Consider the following 21577-nt stretch of genomic DNA (forward strand, 5'->3'; position numbering starts at 1 on the left):
CCGTGAAAAAAAATAAAAGAATGAAAAAAGTAGAGAGTAAAGGAGAGAAAGCTTTACTTTAAAGATTAAAGAAGAGGAAATGAAAGACTGCGTAAGTAAAGCCGAAGGTAATCCAAATGGAGGTTTGACATTTTAGACCTGCAAGTTCCCGGAATCATCCGGAAACAAGAGTAACGGGTTTATGTCGGTTGTCATAGAAACAGGAAACAAGGTCTGGTACTGGGATTATCTCAACCTGCAGGTAAAAGCTAATTATGAAGTTCCAATTCATCCACCAGAGTTTGAGTGTTTTCCTCAGTAACCTAGGATGAAAAAAATTAAACGCATGCACACGCACACACATGAACACGCACGCACACGTACACGCACGCACGCACGCACGCACGCACGCACACACACACACACACACACACGACAACACCATCATACAATCTTTTACCATCAGATTTATTGATTGTATAGAAAAAGTAGGTTTGATATGACGTAATGCATTCTATATAAGATATAACATTTTCAACATTCAATGTACAAAAAAAAAAAAACATAGCTATAGATACAGTACATTTTTAAAAATGCCCACGGGCCTGAAAGTCCTCTCTGCTTATCAGCAAAAAAAACATATTTGGATGAGAAGCATTTCGAATACTTTGCCACCTGAGGTGTGCCTGACGACTGGAACAGCTTCAAAAGTCAAGAGTCCATTAAGAAACATCAGGCGCTCCTCGTGGTTGTTGTTGTTCTCAAGTAAAGGAAATGTTTCAAATACGATTTTTGCTGACGTGTCTGTTGCTGTTCGTTCACACATGTACCTGTTTGTACACACTGGGGCCTCTCTCGCTATAGCCTTCATCATTTACAGGACCTGTCACTCCTCAGCTTGTACTTTCCCCATGTAACTGACCTCATTAAGGGTTGCCCGTCGTTCGTCAGTCGCTTTAATGAAGCTAGAACGTTTTAATTTTAAGTTCAATTTACTCATCATGAGGAGTACTCCTCCGCCTGTGGAAACAGCTGTACAAGGTTTTCTGTGCAGGGGCAAAAAGAAAATAAATCAGGTCTCCGGGGTTATCTCAGCTTGACCTTGAGACCTGAGAAAGCTTGCTGTATAAACTGTGTGGGCATAGAAAGTGGGCATTTAGAAGGAAGAGAGAGTCTAATGCTGATTTAGTATATTTCCATAATTGGGAGAAGGAGAAAAAAAATGGCGCTTTAGTTGGCAAATTTGTCCTGCATTGACCCACAAATCCCAAATGAAGTTATTTAACGTGCAGACTGGAAAATCAGGTTTCTCAATAGAGTAACGGAACATTCTCACGGCTGTTAACGTGCACGCCAAATAATTTGAAGCCCTGTGATTGGATGTTCCCTGGCGAAAATGGATCTGATATTTTTCAACACGTCTTTGTGATTTAACAAAAAGGGTTTCATGCCCATCCAACAACACTACATCGCTAGTGCTTCAATACTGTAAGAATTGGGGGGAGTGGGGGGAGCTGTTATTTAGTGTGCTGTGTACGATTTCAATCAACAGGTGAATTATAGAGGAAAACTAAGAAGAAATGTATTTGGGGACAAAGACATTTTATTGACCTCTCCATAGGTCGCCTGCCCACTGAGGAATTGCTTAAACTCACCAGGAGCGCATCAAGGGAGGGTGAAAAGGAATCGGAGACTCGGATTAAGTAGGGGAGGGCTCGAGAAAAGGAGGGTACACAGCAGGTCTCACAGACGGGGATGTGTACTGCGATAAAAAAATAAATAAAGATACAGCAAGTGGCACAGATTTAGAGACACAAAGAGAGGCCCTGTCGATATCTATTGAAAGAAGAAGGACTCTTGTGAGACACAGCTGTGCCTAAAGCAGACCCGCCACAAAGCACAGCAGAGGGCCATTCACACATACAGCCTGGACTGGAAGAGCAACAAAGGAAAAGGCAATGAAGGCGAGATAATGCAAAGAAAAAAGGAAAGGGTGTGAATGAGCGGGTGCGTGTGTGTACATGTGTGTTTGTGTGTGAGAGAGAGGTTTAATCAAACCTTCCAACAGGCTTCAGATGAAGATAACGGAGAGCCAAACAGATGGAAACATTTGGGTATTTTTCCCTCAAGGTTGACCACAGAGGAGGCCAACGATACACAATTTTGATCAAAATAAAAGCCCTAAATTGTATCAAGTGAGAGAAAATTAGTAACAATATTACAGTTACAGCATTGGACACATATATTATGTCTTTTTAAACATTTTTTTTACAGGTTTGTTATATTAATATGTTTTTTTAATTAAAAAAACAAACAAATATTGGTTAGTAATCCACATTAAACATCTTAAAATGCACATCTTCTCTCATTGATTGATTTTACTTCCTAAAATGACCTGTAAATAAAAAAATAACCTCAGTATGGATAACTTCTGAAGGCATCAGTTTGGTGTTTAGGCTTCGAAAGTAGAGACCAGAAAAAAATGTCTGTTCTCTTTTCACACAGGGAAAGTTCTGAAACTCACAAGAGACAAAATAAGTTTTGGAAATTAGAAAAAAAATTACCATCAATCTGGTAAAAACGATTTAAATACAGAAGTGACAGCTGATGCTGATCAAATCTGAAGCAGCAATAGAGATGTCAGTCAAACTGCTCAAACGATAACTTCACATTACTGCCATAAAATTCACGATTTCCACCAGCATCTCATAATTTCCTCTTTCCGGATATGATTTTCTTTTTCCTTAAAGATTGAAAAGGTGGCAAATGTGTGTGAGAAAATGTAATAGAAACAGTATCAATAGGTTTTGAATGAATTGTGATAGCTGGTCTTGTCTGTGGATGGTAAATCACCTTTTGTGTCCGCCACACTTGAGCCACTCAGGGTAACCCCTTTCTGCTTCATCTACCTTGTGTGAAAATGTGGACAATGACCAATTTTCAAATGCAAAATGCGTATTTGTACTCAATCAAATCTTTACCTTAAGGAATATTAATAAGCCTCGGGCCGTTTGCACTTCACAGAGACAAAAATGTACGTTTGAAGCCCAGATTACCAAAATAAACCTCTTCATCTTTCTTCAAGTGGGGTGAAAACAACTAAACAAAAAAACAAAGCTTCCAGGAACCTAATCTCCCAAACGTGCCCCATGGGGTTGAAATCACGACTGAGCTGTCAGTGTATATCTGCCTCGTTGTCTTCAGTTCCTCCATTTCATTTCAAATGCATTCCCAAGGTAGATCCACAACATTGCATTCAGCGCAGGAGAAAACTCGTCATATTTTGAATATGTTTACGCTGCTGCAAAACTTTCCCGTCACTCCAACGAGTCAGTTTCTGTTTGCAAAGTTTGCTGCTGCTGACGAACATGTTTTATCAGCGTGTCCCAGCACTGTCGATGCAGGCACATTACACATTCATTAACTGATAACGGAGGATTTGATTAGGTAATTTGATCCAAACTCCCTGACAAAGACGTCAATATTAAATTGTCTGTTTACATCACTTGTAAAGATAAAAGATACGAGTCGGACGGTTTCTTTGATATGCAATCCATCAAATACAAGTCCACGGAGCGTCACTGCATGGCGTCATATTTCGTTAACGTTACAGTTTGCCGCTAAAGGAAATCCCCATCACTGGAAATACAATGTTTGATGGCTTTTGTAAGGTTTTTTCTTCTTCTGATATTTCACTTCCAAACAAGCAGGTTCCATGTCTCGTGTCCCTCTTTGCATCCATGTAAAATGTACTTTCTTTTCATTCTGCCTACATGAATTTGGTCAGATATTCCAAGTAATCCCACTCCATGCTGTCTTTCAGAACAGGTCACGCAAACTCTTCAAAGTTTCAAATGATGTCCCCCGACAGTATTTCCAGTCAATATCCTCGGTCGATATTCCACTGGATGACCTCCAGCTTACAAAAGATTGTTCATGGAAAGAATCCAAGTTTCAGCTTCCAAGTTCGATGCCAACCTTTGGTCGGCCACTGATATTTGAGCTTTGGTCCACACTCTTCAGATTCGGAAGTCAGTGATTGTTAAAGGTAGGAGGTGTGAAGCCATTGGTTGCTTGAAAAAGTTGGAAAGAGCCTGAGTTCCAGAAATGGCAAGCTGAAATATTAAAAAGAGAGAAAGAGAAAGAGAGACCATGATGCGCTTGTGACTTTCCCCTCCATCTTTCACTCCGGCATCCTTCCAGATGTTGAGGAAATGTTCTCTCTTTATTTCCTTCCCATAAGCGCTCTTCTTCTTCTTGTTCCCTCGTGTCAATGTGTGTCGTCCCCCTCATCTTCCTCTGCCTTCAGCCTTTAATAGGCCTGGGCGGTGGTTTGCCGATCTCCACAGAGATATTTGTGTACAGAGGATATCGCTTGACCTGAACCAGTCTGTAGGTCAGAGAGCTGATGCCATCTTTCTTCATCGTGTTCTTCGTGTTCTGGATTTTATTAAACCTGGAGGGAGAAAGACAAAGAAAAGAAGAGGGAGGTGTGAGAGAGGTAAAGAGAAACGGTGAGACAAAGAGACACACAGATGACAAATCAGGATTTTTCCATTATAATTGTTGCTTCTTTATCAACACACGTTTGCGTGAGTCTAAGTTCGGATATGTGTGCTTGTTTGCTTGGAAACTGGGAGGTCTGCGTTATTGTGTATACATAACATACTTCAGGAAATGCTAATAATTTCAGGACTGTCCGTTGACACAATTGACTTAAGACACAATGTTAAAGTGCAAGAGCGCCAAAAAAGAAATGAGAGAGAATAAAGCCTCTTCATTTTTAGGTCCAACACAAGTATTTAATGAAAAGGCCAAGGTCACTCTGCTTTCAGTGGGGAAATATCTGACATCGCAGCATCTAAAATAGAATCAAATGGAGCAGTAGTTTCAAATCTTTTTGGTTCATGTCCATTTAAAACATAACCTTGTCCACATGCACCTTTGTGTTTATTGTTGCATTCCAGTTCAACAAAAAATATTGAGTTATTAAGAAGAAAAAACGGAAAGATTAAAAGGACAAAGATTATCTTTTTTCTTTTCTCTACTTTCCTCTTTCGCCAATCATAAAGTGAAAATTGAAATAATGTGAACACATATTAATATTGGAAGGAGTATTGGGAGAAATAAAAATAAGTTGTTGTATAGGGCTGTACTTTTAATCATTAAATGCAAGAAAAACTAAATTTACAGCATCAACACGGATACATAAATCTATATTTAAACCCTAAGAGGAGCCTGATGTCCATAATAGCCCTTCTATGGAGCTGCATCTGTTCAATAACCTAAAATCAAAGAAGAAACAGTTCTCTTTTGTTGTTTAAATTCAAGTTCACGTCCAGTTTCCTTGTGTGTATTCTGACCAAGAGGTGGTGCTATAGCGCTGCAGTGTGACCCAGTGGACAGATATTATCCATCACATCCGGCTTGGTTTGTTTGAATTATGATGGAATATCCTTCCCCATTGGCTGTGATTCAGCAGTTACATCAGAATCTGCTCTGGTGTTAGTATTTAAGACGGGAAGAAAAATCACACAGTGTTACACAGTGCTGCTGCCGGGCCGCAGTTCAGTTCGGTTTGGGATGCAACCTCTGGCATCAAAACAGATTCATAACACCTGCGTGGGATCAGTCCTTGCAGAAATGAGGCAGACTGTGAGGCACTTGCGTGAACAGAGAAATAGCGGATTTTCAAAAGCCTCAAACAAACGACGTCGTCTTAATGATATGCTTGGACGTACAAATGGAGTTGACACTTCAGTCCGACATGGACCACTGAGTCTACACGGTCTTGTCAGAACTGACTAGTGAAGATCTCCCCCCCCCTCCCTCTGCACGGCCTTCTCCTTCTGTCTCTCGCAAATCAAATGCAAAAGAGCCTTAATGGCATGAATGGGTGCAGGGAAGGTGTTGTCAAGCATCTTTCCCTTGAACAATATAACACAATAAGATATAAATAGATCCAAGGACTGGCACTTCTATCTACAATAAAAAAAAAAAGTAAGGGTAAATAGTTTAAGAGAAAACGCAAGGACAGGAAGACAGGCGAGGAGGAAAAGCAGGCGGTTTAAACTGAAAGGAGGGCAGAATGGCAGTGGAGAAATGTATCTGAGGAAGAGAGTGACAGATGGAGGGAGCAAGGCATGCTGATATTCAAATAAAGGGAATGAGAAGAGAGAAATCTTTGGATGAATCTATCAAAACGGGCGGAGATTAAGAGCAGTGAACTAATCCCTACATACATGCAGAGGAGGATAAAATGCACCTATGGCGACGGTATGTATCGTTTCAGACCCACTGGCGTCTCTTTATCTTACTTTTAGTCTGGAGGGCGAGACAAAGTCGTTCCTCCTTACATATTAATTAGCCTGATTTCCAGAGTCCTAAGTGGGCTAAGTAAAGCTCTATTCTAATTCCACGAAGGGTCTCGCAGGAAAACATTTCTGGTTTAGGATCTCAACACTAGCCCGTGTTGCAAGCTACTGAGGCTTATTTTGTTCCGGTGTCATATATCTTGAGTTGACCCTGTTGTAGAACTAGTCTCAAAGGAATAGTTCGACTTTTTGGGAAGACACACTTATTTGCTTTCGGGGATAAGAAGATTGATACCACTCACATATTTATATCATAAATATGATGCTGCTGTGAGCAGCTGCTTTCACTTTGGCACAAAGACAGCACACAGGGGGAAACAGCTGGTCTGACTCGCTTTCCAAAAAAGGTAACAAAAATTAGAAGGTAAACCATATCAAAAAAGAAGCGACACATTTCTAAAGCAACGAGAATGACCTCCTTGTGGTTGCCTCGCAGCGGCCACAGCGTCTCCACACCAGAAGGCGTTGTCAAGAAACTCACCATCAATGAGAAAATGACTTAGATGAACATAACTACACTGTGTTATTTTACAAAGAAAAAAACTTTTTTTGCTGCTACAATAATGCTCTGAATCTCATATATAGAGCCTTTAAAGTCGTGTTCGTGGTAAATACAGTTTTACAGAAAGCCAGTCGCACACGCAAACTCTGTCTCCACGGTCCCAGGGTGATAACGTATGAATGGAATATTGAACAATGTTACTGTGCGACTGATTCATTTGCAATGCATGAAGCGGCGTTTTCGAGACAAAACGTGTGTGTGTGTGTGCGTGCGTGCGTGTGTGTATGCAAAGTGATACTTTCGGTTGGTGATGAATGTGCCTCTTTCTTACTTCCGCTGGCCCAATATCTCATTGCTATGCCCAACCAGCATCTCTGAAAGGGCTGAGAGAATGGACTCCTGTGTGAGAGTGTGTGCATGTTTGACTGAATGTGTATGTATATCCATGTGTGTGTGTGTGTGTGTGTGTATGCAGAGGAGATAGTAAAGATTCATCAAACAGTCAAGACAACGCCTCTGTTGGTAGATGCCGGACATTACGCAGGTACTCTCGATAAACTCTCCCAAAAGGCTCAATCATTCATCTGAATTTAAACAGAAACAACCTGAAGACAAAGAGAGGAAACAGGCCTCCACGTGTACAGCCTGGAACATTCGTTGAGATTTCGCAGAGACAAATTGTTTGTCGTAGGTGGTTGCTGTAGGTGCGAGTCGTTTCTGCTTTCACTTCCATTCATAAAAAGGTGATAACATGTAAACATGTGTTGTGTATGACGGTCCCTGGCACCTTCCTGGTCATTTAAAGTGTTGTGTAAGTCACAAATTAAGGCCGAGGTCCAACTACTAGCCGTACCTTTCAGCAAGTCAAGGACAGTCCATGATCGCCTTGTCTGTCCAAAATGTCATCACTTCATAATTTTATCATGCAAGACTTTTTTGTGAAATATTCGTGAGTTGTTGCATTTTTTTTTTTATTATGTCCAAAAATGTGTCTGGTGAAGCCACAGTGATCTTGACCTTTAACTTCCTACATCTAATCCGTTTATTATTGGATCCAAGTGGACAAATTTGAGGAGATTGCCTTGCGTAATAAAACAAAACAATATGTATAGGCAGGCGTACGGACAAATGCATATCATTTCAAGAGTGTGATCTCTGAGAATATCTGGACTTTCTCAAGGAATAGAATAGCATTTTCATGAAAAAATTGCCAATGTAATCTTAGAGACATTTTTTTTTGCGAAAATCGAAGACTTTAATTTCTAAATTGAATATTTTCTGAATATTACCACCTCCCCTCGCTCGGTTTTTTTTGTATACCTATAATGGCCCTAATACAATGTTGTTGGAAACAATCCTTCTCCCCTCCACCCACACTCCTGCTCCAACCCTCCATCCACAACCCCCTGATTATTCTGAGCTGCCACGCTTTATCTAAGTACCAAATACCACTTATTTAAAAAAAAAAAATCCTTTAAGCCAAAATGTCCAAGACATTAAAGTAAGTGTCCAGAAGGGCTGTAAAAAAAAAGAAAAGAGAAGGAGTTTGATCCGGCTAATAGGGCCGTTTTTTTCTGCCCCTCGCTACAGTTATGAATAATGGATTGGCCCCAAATAAATAGCGTCCCTGTTGGTGTCACCTCTTATTGAGGAAGTCTGATCCACAGAGCAGAGAAAGAGCAGAACGGCAAGAGGAGGAAAACAGGAAGTGAGTATCAAGCTCACACACACACCCCCACACACACACTCTCTCTTAGTCTAGAGGGGGATTTATTGATTGTGATGAAGGCAACTTGACTAGTCTGACCCAGCCTTTTCCCATCTCTATTGGTGTCATTCCAGCAAGCAATTACTAAGGGCTCGTTGAATGAATCTCTCTCTCTCTCTCTCTCTCTGACATGTTACGCAGGCCTGGTTGTTTTAGACATGGTCACGTTTAAGTTATTGTGCCGTAGAAGCGTATAGATTGCTAGTTTTACAGTTCTCGCACCGGTCAGATGGATGTCTGGCACATCACTAGTTTCAGCAGGAGCTTGTTGCAGGTAGAACACGGGCTGATTTTCTGACCTCCTCCCACTCGTCTATAAGGGGGTGGTTAGCATGGAGAAGAGCACACTGCAGTGGATTTGTCCAATTAGGGAGGCATTTAAAATCCTCAACAAATGTTAGGTCAAAAAAAGGTTTATTGAAACAAGAACAGGTGAGTAGGTTTTTTTTTTTTCTTTCGTAAAGCTACTAACATGTTATCCAACTATATATGATGAGGATTCATCAGCATTGCTTGCAATTTGTCTTAGGAAGCGAAACAAGTACCTGCCGGTGAAGGTGTGTGACCCTCCTGATAATCAGCAGATGCTTGTTGCATGTGAAAAAAAAAAACATTCATGTGTTTTTAGCCACAAGCTATATTGTAGACAAATTATGTTTCCGCCTACATCTGTACTAGGAGGTTGATTTGATTATCAGTTGTTCTCGTGTCTGGATCAAACTCTTCAAATTACAAATGCATGGCTGCAAACCTCAGGATTTATGACACTAACTTTGTATGGAGGAGAGCGTCTTGGCAGGAGCTCATAAACAGTGGACGAAGGGTGAGATATTGACCAATAAACAGAGTTAAGCAAAGCCAATAAGGATAATTTGATTGCTTTTTTAAAAATCTAAACCAAAGTGTAAGATAGCATAACAAAACAAAAATGAAATAATTCCCAAATCTGTTTTCCTAAAATAGAATACTTCTCACATAAGTTTATATATATATATATATATATATATATATATATATATATATATATATATATATATATATATATATATAGTGTATAAAGCGACTCAAACATATGCTCAGTGGCTATATGCATTATTATATGCAATTAAAATCCGTTTGGCTCTCACTGCTTTTCCACATGACTATTTTTAATCTTCTCATAAATCATAAACTAGACCTCAACTGTGAACCGTTAGTCGAAACGCTGTAATATAATATTTGTCGCATGAGCTCAAACTGAAACGATATTGAAGGTGAGAACAGAGTCCACTATGTCTTGACTCTGATCCAGCTGCAGCAGCGGCTTTTGTGTTGCGAGGCATCGTTGCCCGGTCCATCCAGCCATGAGAACGGGGGGGCTCTTAGAGGAGAATAAACAGTGATAATCCATGTTTAAGCAGCTTAATGTGAGGTGCTATACTCTTGGTGATTAATGTGTCTAGAAGAGCTCATCTCTGCATATTGGGTCTCATTCATCAAACCATAAAATAACACATTTATACAGGAAGCATTTTTACACATTCGCCTGAAAAGCAATTTAAATGGGCGTAGCCAAAAGAGCAACATTTAAGCCCCTGAGCTGTGTCTCTGAAAAGCAATTTTTGCTTTATTGAAAAGGTTTTGTCCTTTGCATTTTAAAATCTTCCAATCTTTCAGTGACACAGCAGACCAAGCTGTGGTCTCCTGTTTTTGTTCATTTACATTTTGACATAATGACATTTGCACTGTAAGCATTCAGTGGTGTATTTGTGTTGCTTGCAATTTAGCAGAAACCACTTTCTTATTAATACTCTAAAGACAAGAAATTAAAGGAGGAGAATTAAGGAGAATTTGACTCCTACATAAGCATATACACTACATCTCCCCAGTTCCTTTGTAAACTCGGTCGATGACACAACTGTTTCAATCAAAGTGCTTTATATTCTATCATCATTTCTCTTGCAGATTCTTCTGAGGAGCTGCTCAGTGGAGTGCCAGTACGCAGCTCTCAGGTGTGCATGCGCACAATGACAGTATGAAAAAATAACCACCCTAAAAAGGGCTTATCATTGAACCACCACTGCTTAAAGCTTAAAAATACCTTTGGCATTTTAATTCCAGCAAAAACTGGACAGAGTCAAAACACATAACATGGACACCAAAGACATAAGAATCATAATTAACTGCTTTTACCTCTCACTGCTGGCCTATTATTGCCTGTGTTGCTCATATTTCCGTATATTTATCCGAAGCTAACACTAATTATAAGGACACATTATTGATAGTGTGCCCTTTGCAGTGCAACATAATCATAATTCTCTCAAGTGGAGGGGAAAAGTTGGAAAGAAATCTGTGAAAGCCGTGCAGCGGCGCGACTAAAGCGGCGCGATCGATCCAAATGTGAGGCAGGAGAACGCGTTTGGACAATGATGCATTACCTCTGTGGGTTGGGCTCGTTGTGTTTGTCTCTCTCGTGTTTAATCATTCTGTAGCGGCCGATGCGAACGTCTGGCCTCGACACCTTCATCCCATTCAGAGTGATCCTGCAACACACACAGATACAATGTCTGTTCAAGAGAGTGAAACAAACAGAGAGAGAGAGTGAGAGACAGAGAGAGAGAAACATTTTCAAAAATAGAAACAAACTGAGAAGGAAGAGGGAGTTCACCTCAGGGTCTCAGGAAGAAATTACAAACAATTTTTTTGTGCCAGGAAATAGAGAAAGATCACAATCAGTTCCCATAATCCGAGGTCATAGGGCGACAATAAATGTAAACATTCATTGTTGATTGTTTGACCGATTCTTTTTCAGTTCATTATAACTTTATATGGTTTACGAAATACCAAGAAATTGTAGAATAACAAACATACAATTAAGCCCCACGTTGTGTCTTTCCATAGCTTGTGTGGTCCGACCAACATTACAAAATGAAAAAAGAAAAGATCCGTTTAGTGTCAAAACACAGTTAACGGTTGCAAATTGTCACATTTTAGAGGACGGATTCCCGAAAAGTTTTGCCTGAAAAAGGCCTTTAGAACATAAATTAGCGGGGTTATACTCAAATAGAGTCAGCTAATGTTCAAAACCTCTATCTATTAACACCAAAATATGCTTGTTTGATTCCTGCAGCCGCCCATGGCGTTCAAGCACACACTGCTTTTCTTCACAAAGGAGTCTCGCGGCTGTTTGCCCTAAAGAGAGGATAATTGCACTAAACACAACACATTGCAAACAGTGTTGCACACAAAAACAAACCAAAAGAGACCCCCCCTCCTGGCTCTTCCTGAAAACCCAGAAAAAAGCAGAGAGGAAAACTCGGATCAGGGACTTTTATAACACCGAGAGAAACACATGGTTCACCTCCAGGACCTGTGAACTTGCACGGACACCAGCTGCGGAGTAAGAATAGGATTTACAGCGTGCCTCAGTTTAAACAAAGCATGAGATGACAACTCAGAGACACAGTGGGTACGTTGTATTACTACTAAGATACAATACAAGGGCAAATCTTCACAGAGATTTGTATCTAATGCTACAACAAATGGAGTGCGGGCACCACAAACAACAGATCTGTTCCACATAAAGCCCGGGTTTAACCCAGGGGTTGAAACAGCCATTGATATTCGTACCTGCAATGATATAAAAGAATTGTGTGCGTGTGAAGTGCATTCTTATTTGTCGCGGAGCTCTTGTTCGTGCAGTGTCTCTGGCTTTAAAAGCATCCATGCCTGATATTACTCCTCAACAACTGCTCGTCTGCACTTCTCATAATTCTTCTTCTTTCCCCTCTCTCCTCTACTCCCCTTATACCTGCCTATTTCCTTCTATTTCTGTTCCTTTATTCCTTCTGTTTGACCTCCTTCTCGCTCTCTCTCTCTCACACACTTCTCTTCTTTCCACCTGTGGGTCGTTGAGGGCAGATACCAACTGTTCGTACGGTGTGCTGAAGGTTAATAGCTGCTTCTTTGTTCTGATGCGAGATGTCAACGATTCAGCGTTTCTTGGCAGTAGCATGGTGTAAAAGCCGGTATTTGAAACCCATAATAAGGAAAATATTTGTGGGTTAAGGCAGGGTGAAACTTTTCACGGAAAAATATTGAAGATGACACAGACGAAGGAGACAACTTGGCAGACAGATAAACAGTTGTTCGTTAAAAAGTTGCTTTTCCCCTGAACTACAAATTATACTTTTCACATTTCTGTTCGAGACACAAAATACAACATATTAGTTGGTTCGTTTTAGAGTTTATGGGAGGAGAATTTAGAAACTTTGGGGAAAAAAAACAACCTTTTGCTTCCTCTGTTCATGCTAAGCTAAGCTAATCACCTCCTGGCTTCAGCTCTTAACTTGGCACGGACCAAGAGAATAGTATCGATCTGTCGGCAAGAAAGTAAATAAGTGAATCTCCCATAATGTCAAACTATAGCTTTAGAGGTGTTGGTAGACACGATTTTGAAGTTTGGACAGAGCCAGACGAGCTCGTTTCCCACAATGCATGCTGGGCTAAGCTAACTGACCTGCTGGGTCTAGGAGGGTAACGTCAATCTCCTCATGTATAGCTCAAAGATACAAATGTTTTGATCAAAGTGTCAAAGTATTCCTCTAATCAGCCATCTTTAGAAGTGATGGTAGGCATATTTTTTTTATCCTATCCGTTTCCTTCTGCCTCCAGAATTTAGGCCACGCTAAGCTCGGCTGTACTGGTGTATTGGTCTCACTGTCTCTGCACCATTTGTTCTCTTCTACCTCGCTTCCTATCCGCTCCTTCCTTCTCCGCTCACCTACAGTCTACAATCCTCTTGTCTGTTCTCTCCGCGGCTTGAGTCTTTTCACCTTCCTCCGCTCTCGTTTTCACCTCTCCTTTCCCCCACAACCTTCATCTCTGTAGTTTTGTCTTCTTTACAAGCCAGTGAAATGTAAATAAGCCTGAATGTGGCCTCTGCCAGCAAAAGCACATCAACCATCCAACCCGTAAGAGACAAAACACAAACTCCATAAAAACAACCCCTCCCATAAATAAATTCATCAGAAAACTAAATAACACATATTTGCCCCCCCCCCTCTCTCTCTCTCTCTCACTCTCACTCTCTCTCTCTCTCTCTCTCTTCAGTGACTTTGCTGACTTGACATATGCATAGATAATTGCCGTTGTCAGTGTCTGCGTGTGCACGTGCGAGCATGCATGCATCTACATAATTTAGAGATTTATTATGAAACAAATAATGTGAGAGTGAGCAAGCCCGCCCTCTCCTGCTTTTTTTTTGTGTGGAGTGAGCTTAGTTATACATTATGCACAGTTCTGCATCTTTAATATAATCTTCTTTGTGCCCGTTGCTCTGCAGAGTGTGTACAGCTAGAAATGTGAAGCTCTATCCCTTTATGTGATTCTTTATGAATTTTATATTTATAGCCACAGATCAGTAAACTATATTTTAAGCAGATTCAATATTTTGTACATTTTGTTGTTGACTGTAGAGACCTACTTGACTTTGATGAGACTTTTAGAGTGGTAGAAGAAGTACTCAGATGATCCTCAGTAAAGTTAACAATACCACCGTCTAATAATACTCCATTACGTACTACACATTAATTAAAAGTCCTGCATTTAACATTATCTTTAAGAAAATGTACAATATCAGCTTAATTTACGAAAAGCAAACAGTACAAAAATACAAAACACTGCTTTAATCCTTAACAATGCATCATACCGTATAGATAATCATAGTTATGTACAATTTTGATCTAAAAGAACTATGTGTCAGATAATGGAGAAATGTTTGCTTCTCAGATATAGTTGTATATATCTATATTGTGGAAAATAATAGAAATACAAAAGTAAGTTCAGTACTTGAGTAAATGGCCGAGATTTTGATTGACAGTTTTAAGTATTCCATACATTCTACATTTTAGCAATAGATTAAAAAAAACATTGGGAGAAACAAGAAACCTTCCAACATAAGAATACAAAGCATCAACATACAGTAAAACCACTTAACCTTTGTACTTGTTTGTTGTTTACTTTGCAGGGACTAATTAATGTATTCAGGCACTTTACTGATGGACTGTGAAATATTAAACTCAAATACATCACTCACTAAGCAATTGTGAAATGTGCAGAAGGTGAGGAAACCCGTGAGTCAATGTCTGCAAATAACATAATCAGTGGTGCCTGACAGCTTGAACAAGGTGTGAATGCAGGAACTTCATAGTAGGTTGTGCTTTCACATTCTCTTCTCTGAAAGGCCTTTGGAAATTCTCATTTAAAAGTTATAAAATGCACACAAAAAAAATCAAACATGCGCATCATCTATATATCCACAGAAATGAATCCCTCTCAATCATCACTTCCGGCCCACGGGAGGTGTGTGACCTCCTGCCTGTATTTCCTCTTTCTTCTTCTTATTCCGCTGTGTTTGGGATATTTCTGGGCTTCATCAAAGAGCATTTGGGCCCCAAGAGGAGCTGCAACCTACAGCAAATAAGCAGAGTGTGCAGCTCATTCTCGTTGCCAGATCCCAGGCACAACGGGTCGAGAGTAGGTTGAGAGTTTGGATTTGCTCCCGTGTGTTGGTGTTTCCCATGTCCCTCTGCCGAGTGGCGCTATATGTGCGGAGACATAGAGCAGGCCACGGGAGGATGAAGCATGCCCTGAGCTGCATTCATTCACAATCTGGCACCACCTTCCTGCACGTTTGTGAGGAGGTGTGCTTGTGGGCCAATTAGACGTTAGCAGCTGAAACGGAGATAAAAGAAGATTTCATATGACACATATATTCATCAGGGGGGTCATGGCTTAACATTAACGCCATAATGTTGCTCCGCATCCACTTTATGCGCTGACCCCTAGTGGGTCAAAATAAATTAATGTATTCAAACAAGAGTCATGTGAAGTGCCAAAATGTTTGCGCACGTATTGGCCGAACAGGTTTTAAGTAAATGGATTTCATCTTTTGTCAATTACATCCATGGTTACAACAGTCAACTTGAGTTAAATCAATAATTTGGGTGGTGGAATGATGCGAAGCGAAGTTTGCGTGGCCACTTTTTAATGTGGGCGATGAGAACACTTCCAAGGCAATGGTCAACAAGACTGTAACACTTCAAGCATCGGGAGTGTCATCAAACTTTGGCAATTGAGTACTTAATCCTCAGAGAAAATAGAAACAATTTGCTCGCTTCTCAAATCAGAGTTCATCCGAGTGTTTTTGCTTGTATAAAATATTATAAGTGCTTCTTTTGTCTTTTGCTGCATTGATGTACCTCTTTGCGAGTCTCATAAAACACTCCCTGAGTGGCTCGCCATCGCATCATCTCTCAATAGGAGACTTTGCATGATGATTAAAAGCTGGTCTAAGATTATTTTTGTTCACAAAAAAAGGAACACACACCTACACACCGGGCAGAGCTGTTATAATTCCACACATACGCACACTCGGATACATTCACAGATTGTTTGATAAATGAAGCTCAAGGTTGTCGTGTCTAATAGGGGTTGTTTGGTTATAGAGACACTTTAAACGAGGCAAAAACTGTCTTAAAAGTAACATCCACTTCAGCTTTGCCCTTGCGGGGTTGTGTGCTTTTGTGTGTGCATATGCGTGTGTTGTAATGAGCTATGAAGTAACCAATCAAATGGCTTCTCTTCATTCTAATAGACGGCAGAGAATAGTGTCCTTGACCAAAAACAAAACTTTAGCTGGAGCACCAACAACAACACACACACGCACACACGCACACACACACACACACACACACACACACACACACACACACACACACACACACACACACTTACTCACACTCCCAACAACACATCACTAGACTCATTATTTTTCACAACTCTGACAGGCAGTAGGCAGTAACATGGCGTGACAGCGTATAGTGTGAATATTATGTAAGGGAGAGGACACCGAGGATACAGTGGAGCTGCAGGATGAAAAGCTTCAGCGTTCCCCTGTGTGATGTATATAATCCGGAGCCGACACATTCGACAGCCACCTCCACCGAAACACAGCAGGTGGGTGGGTGCTGTGAAATTCCCCACTGTAGTGGACCTCTAAGCATTTTATGACTTTTTTTTGAATACATAAATATGTCTGGGAGCCAAAATGGAGACTCTGCATGATTATAGGTATGTATCTTTTGCCCTTTTCTCAATTCAAAAACACGTCTGCTCCATTATCCATTCGACAAAATAGAACTATGTGAACTGTTTTTGCTGATTCATGGCCCCATATGTTGAAATCATAATATAATACAATTACCAGACCATGTCCATAGCATTATAAGTGATTATTTTATTTAGTTTCGTGAGGTATTTGGATCTAGATTATATCTGTTCTTGCATGCGGGTCTAATGGATGAGAGAGTTCAACCAAATGCGTGGCCATTGAAAAAAAAAAGGCCAACATTCGGCCACTTTAAGATGGCCGAATGTCCAGTTTTCTCCTTTTTCTCTTTAATGTCAGCTTCAGTTTTTACAGTTCACGCTAACACAATATAAGAGAAGTGTTAAGTCATTATTAATGCAAACTTAAACATTCACACTGCTGCTGTTTCACGTGAAACACGTTCAACTGGTGAAACTCTTATTGTGAAACAGTCACAGGAAGCGCACTGTATTTATCAGTATTGAAATACAACTTTACATAGGACTATTTTATTCTGATAAAGACATTACTAAAGACATTACTCTGGTCATTGGTGGAATAAAGGGCTCAGTAAAGCAGCTACAGTTGGACCCCTAGAGGGAATATCCATTAAACAGTATGGTCGACTTAACTAACAGAGGCACCTTGTCCATTTGAAAAGCTGTGGACTGTCGAGCACTTAAAATAACTGCCCACTAATATGATCTGCCATGAAAAGATTCTCAAGCAGCGCCTGAGGCAGTACAGGCAGAACACACACACACACAGACACACACAGACAGACAAACACGCACGCACGCACACACACACACACACACACACACCATGGACCCATTTGATTGGATTAATCAGGAATTTCTCCAGCTCTCCTCTTCTATTCCCACCAGTGGAGTTAATTGCATTAGAGCAATGGAGTGGAGGAGAATTGGGAGCTAAGTCTGATGTCCTGCCTCAGTTCTCTCCGCGTACAGAAATGAGATGGGAGAGGAAGAGGAGGAGTGGGTGGTGGTGATGATGATGATGATGATGCGGGTGGAGGGCTGGAAAATGCACAGCAGAGAGAAAGTAATAGAAAAGTGAGGTGGGCGTGAACATGAGCGATTCATTCTGTATTGTGGTTTGTGCATGGACACAATCTAAGTTATTGAGAACTATAATAATACTTATTTTCATTTGAAAACATTTGATTCTGTTAAAATCTTTCGAGATATGGATTTGACACGCTCTAAACTCCTTTATAAGGCAACTAAAAAAAGCAATTTTTTATACTTGCCTTTGCTGTATTAGTTATTTTGTATGTTATTTTTAGTCATCTTAGGTCTGTATCATATTATTTGTATTGATGTGCAGCTCTTTTTGTGACTGTTCTCGAAATGGGCCTTATAAATTAATTTACTTTCTTTAATTTTGAAGGATTTAGGCTTGAATTCTTTATTATAGCATATTTCCAAAAGGTTTCGTCAATACTTAGCCTAAGTACTGTATGTATATTACTTTCTGTCTTTTCTGCATATAATTTATCCATGTCTTGTGTAAAAGCAGACATTTATGTTTTTAAAAAAAACTCACTCCTTGAAATTATACTAAAATTAATCTGCAGAAGTTTAATACCATTCACTGACATTCATATAATCTTTCAGGAAATAAAAAAAAAAGTGAGACTTTTGGTCTGTTTCTACTCCACTGCTTCCTTACATGTGGATTTCCTGTACCAGCTGTGGCTGCTCTGCCCAAGCATATCCAGCTCAATACTTCATTTCTATGCACCTCTCCCTGGTCCTGTCTTCCTTCCCCCTCTTCACTCCACTCCCTGTACTTGCTTCTCATTTCCTTCCTGAGCATATTCTACTTTTACCATCCCTCCCTCGACTGCACATGAGGGCTTCTTTCAGTGCATCCCTTATTATTGTGCCCTCAAGTCAACACAAATGGGGCACAAGAGAGAGAAAAAAGGGTCTAGCCCTTCGTACAGTAGGTAATAAAATAAAAGTACAGATTTCGTGGACCCTTTGCAGCCTGAGCATGATGATATTATCATGTTAGCTGGAGGCAAAACAAAGGAAAGACTGGAGGTGAACACAAATTACCTCACGGTAGTGGGCTAAAGTTACACATCAAAAATGTCCCCTTGCTGTGTTGTTGGGTGCCAAAATCGATATTGCATACATCTGAGATGATAAACTGCCAGATGCAGTATCACAGCTTTTCAGAGATGGAGAGAAAACATTTCTAATGTTTCTCTCTTAGATTTCTGCTCACTTCTTCAGGTTCGTGGATGCTGAACAAACAAACTTATCAGAGAGATACAATACTAATATGCTAAATTATAACAGAGATGAAGAGCTTGCCCGCTATGTCGGGCTTACGTTCTGTAACTAGTGCGGCATGAAAACATGGTGAAGTTAGCAAGATAACTAGCGGACAGCTGGTTACTCGGCTGGCTTTCACAATTCGGCATGCTTTCATGCAACATTGGGGACAGAAAATGATCCGAACAAAGTTGTCACTCGTCTGGGGATAGCAATGTGTTTCTACACTTTGGTCGTGTGTGGATGAAGCATTATGTTGTTAAATCTTACTTAAGACACAACATTGGCATACAAAAAAGACATTAGAGTTGTTTGTGTCAATTTGGAAGGGTAACTTACCTTAAATGTGTTTTTGAACGCAGAATACCTGGCAGAATGATTCACATTTTAAAAGAGCCTCATAAGCAGGCAGTATCGCATTGCGTCCCTCTCTTGCAATAAGTCTTTCAAATTAAACAACAAAATAGTTTTAAAACGGAGCATCATTGACACAAAGAAAGACAAGAATCTGACTGGGAAAGCATTGACTTTTTTAAATATGCCTAAGAGGATTTACGGTTATTTTGTAGATGCTGCTGATGTGAGAATAACTTAACTCGGACAGTGGCCTCGGGACTGAATAGGCACTGACCCACTGTCTCGGAGTTTTAAAACAATGATGAATGAGGAAGTCAGGAGGAGCACCTTTATGCTTCAGGAGCCTTCAAGTAAAATATCTGACGGCAAGATCCAACCGCGGACGAGACAACGTTTGTTCCTCCATGACCTCTCCTTGAGCCAAAAGAGTTTGTAGAAGATCACACAGGACGCTCGATCAGACACATAAAGATATCAAATGATCAACAATGTAAACCAATCACAATGCCAGTGGTGCAACACTCAGCTGACCTCATCTATGCTTCACATTTCACACTGCTCCTTTTGATCCCTGCTGCTGCTGCTGACACCCTGCGTCACCCCGCCTTCACCTTCACATCACTTCTACTTTAATATCAAGCAGGTGTTCTCTTCTGTGTGGTGTGGGATTCTGCTCTGTGGCTGTCGTTTTGAAAGTATCGTAAGGAAAATGTGCCTGCTGGCAAACACTTTGTACCCTGTTGTACATTGGTACTTAAAACATAAAGCAGGACTTGTTGAACAAATAAAGTAAATATCGGCATGTTCACATGTGGAAGTGTTGCTGCAATAAATCAATGCCTTGAGCCCGAAGTAATTCACTGTGGAAAAAACAACTTTCTTAAGGCATAAGACTGCGCCGTGACAGTGCGAGGTGAAACACGCTGAAAATAGTTCAACTTTTGATGCCCATGGATTACCTGACAACTGCAACTGGCAACCCATGAATGACAGGGTTGTAAAATTAGGTGAAATGAGAAACAAAACACATAGAGACACGTAAAATAATGTGTTTGATCAAACAAAGTCAAGGAATAACCCCAGGAATAATCAAGGCAATTGAGGGCGTCAATAAAAGAAAGGGTCTAAACATGGATTTAAAACTTGACAGCGTTTGCTGACGTTGACCCCGTGGGCGGAGACTTCCACAACCCGTAGGTGTGATTAAACTTATCAAAGTCTTGGCACTCTCAAAGTGTTAAGCCCGAACATATCCTGACTCTTTCACCATTGTCAAGACTTCACAGAAACACGTGCGGTCCTTGTGCTATCGCGGGCTGCATGTGTGCATGATGCTGGCTCAGGCTCTGTTGAAAGCCACCGCTGGGAGGTTTAGAGGGAGGAAGGGGGAAAGGGCACAGACGAAAGAGAGGGCGCATTGAAAGAGAGAGAGTTGTGTGTTTGTGTTGAAGGCTGGTCCGCCATTGGAAGCCCTTGGGACATCTTTGCCCAAGGCGACTGCTGCATGTTCAGAGCGGGTGAGAGGATGGCGAGAGAGAAAACCCTTCTCCTTGCTCCTTCTCTCTGTTGTGTCCACCAACCTTTTAGACAGTAGTGGGAGGGGGGCAAGTGGCACTGGCAGTTGTGTAAGTGGCATGTGTCCTTTCCGCCGAGGGCTGGGGCCCCATTGAGCAGCAGGGACAGATAGCCCCCCGGGCAGGCATTAAGCTAGCAGGACCCATTGCAAGCAGTGGTCGTGCCATGGTCTATTGCATCAAAACCAGCATATAAAAAGGAAATTGCTGCAGGGAAGCAAGAGATGGAGATAGAAAAAGAGACATGGAGAGTTAGAGGGGCAGTATAAGTGGGAAAAGAGAGAGGGAGCGATGCTGGAGTCATTTAGTTGTGGCTCCTTTTTTTGAGAGCAGCTTTCAAATAATAAGCAGATGGAGGTTCAGTGCCACGTACAAGGACACTTTGACTGGACACCAGGCAGATGGACACATCGCGGCCTCGTACTGTTCAAACCTGTGAACTCTACCTTTTTTAAACGACGGAGAAAAAAAAACAACTCGGCACAGATTTCACAAGCGTCACACTCTGTGATGTATACCACTGTTCTTTCATCTCTCTATTCTGGGACCCTCCCTTCCTCTGTTTCGTTTTACTGAGTCCTGA

At 40.9% G+C, this 21577-nt stretch overlaps 1 protein-coding gene across 1 annotated transcript in view; it reads right to left on the reverse strand.

Moving 5' to 3' along the window:
• Positions 1-428: 428 nt before the first annotated feature.
• b4galt2 (UDP-Gal:betaGlcNAc beta 1,4- galactosyltransferase, polypeptide 2) overlaps positions 429-21577 on the reverse strand; it is a 138600-nt gene continuing 117451 nt past the window's right edge. Inside the window, exons 8-9 of the mRNA XM_068603189.1 lie at positions 11041-11145; positions 429-4435 (exon numbers count right to left, since the gene is read on the reverse strand). Coding sequence (XP_068459290.1) covers positions 4285-4435; positions 11041-11145 — 256 coding nt within the window. The 3' untranslated portion in view covers positions 429-4284. The remainder of the gene's footprint in view (positions 4436-11040; positions 11146-21577) is intronic.

The sequence above is a fragment of the Clinocottus analis genome, unplaced genomic scaffold, assembly GCF_023055335.1.
Source record: "Clinocottus analis isolate CAN_PGR_092001 unplaced genomic scaffold, fCliAna1.0.p SCAF_11, whole genome shotgun sequence".
Taxonomy (NCBI): Eukaryota; Metazoa; Chordata; class Actinopteri; order Perciformes; family Cottidae; genus Clinocottus; species Clinocottus analis.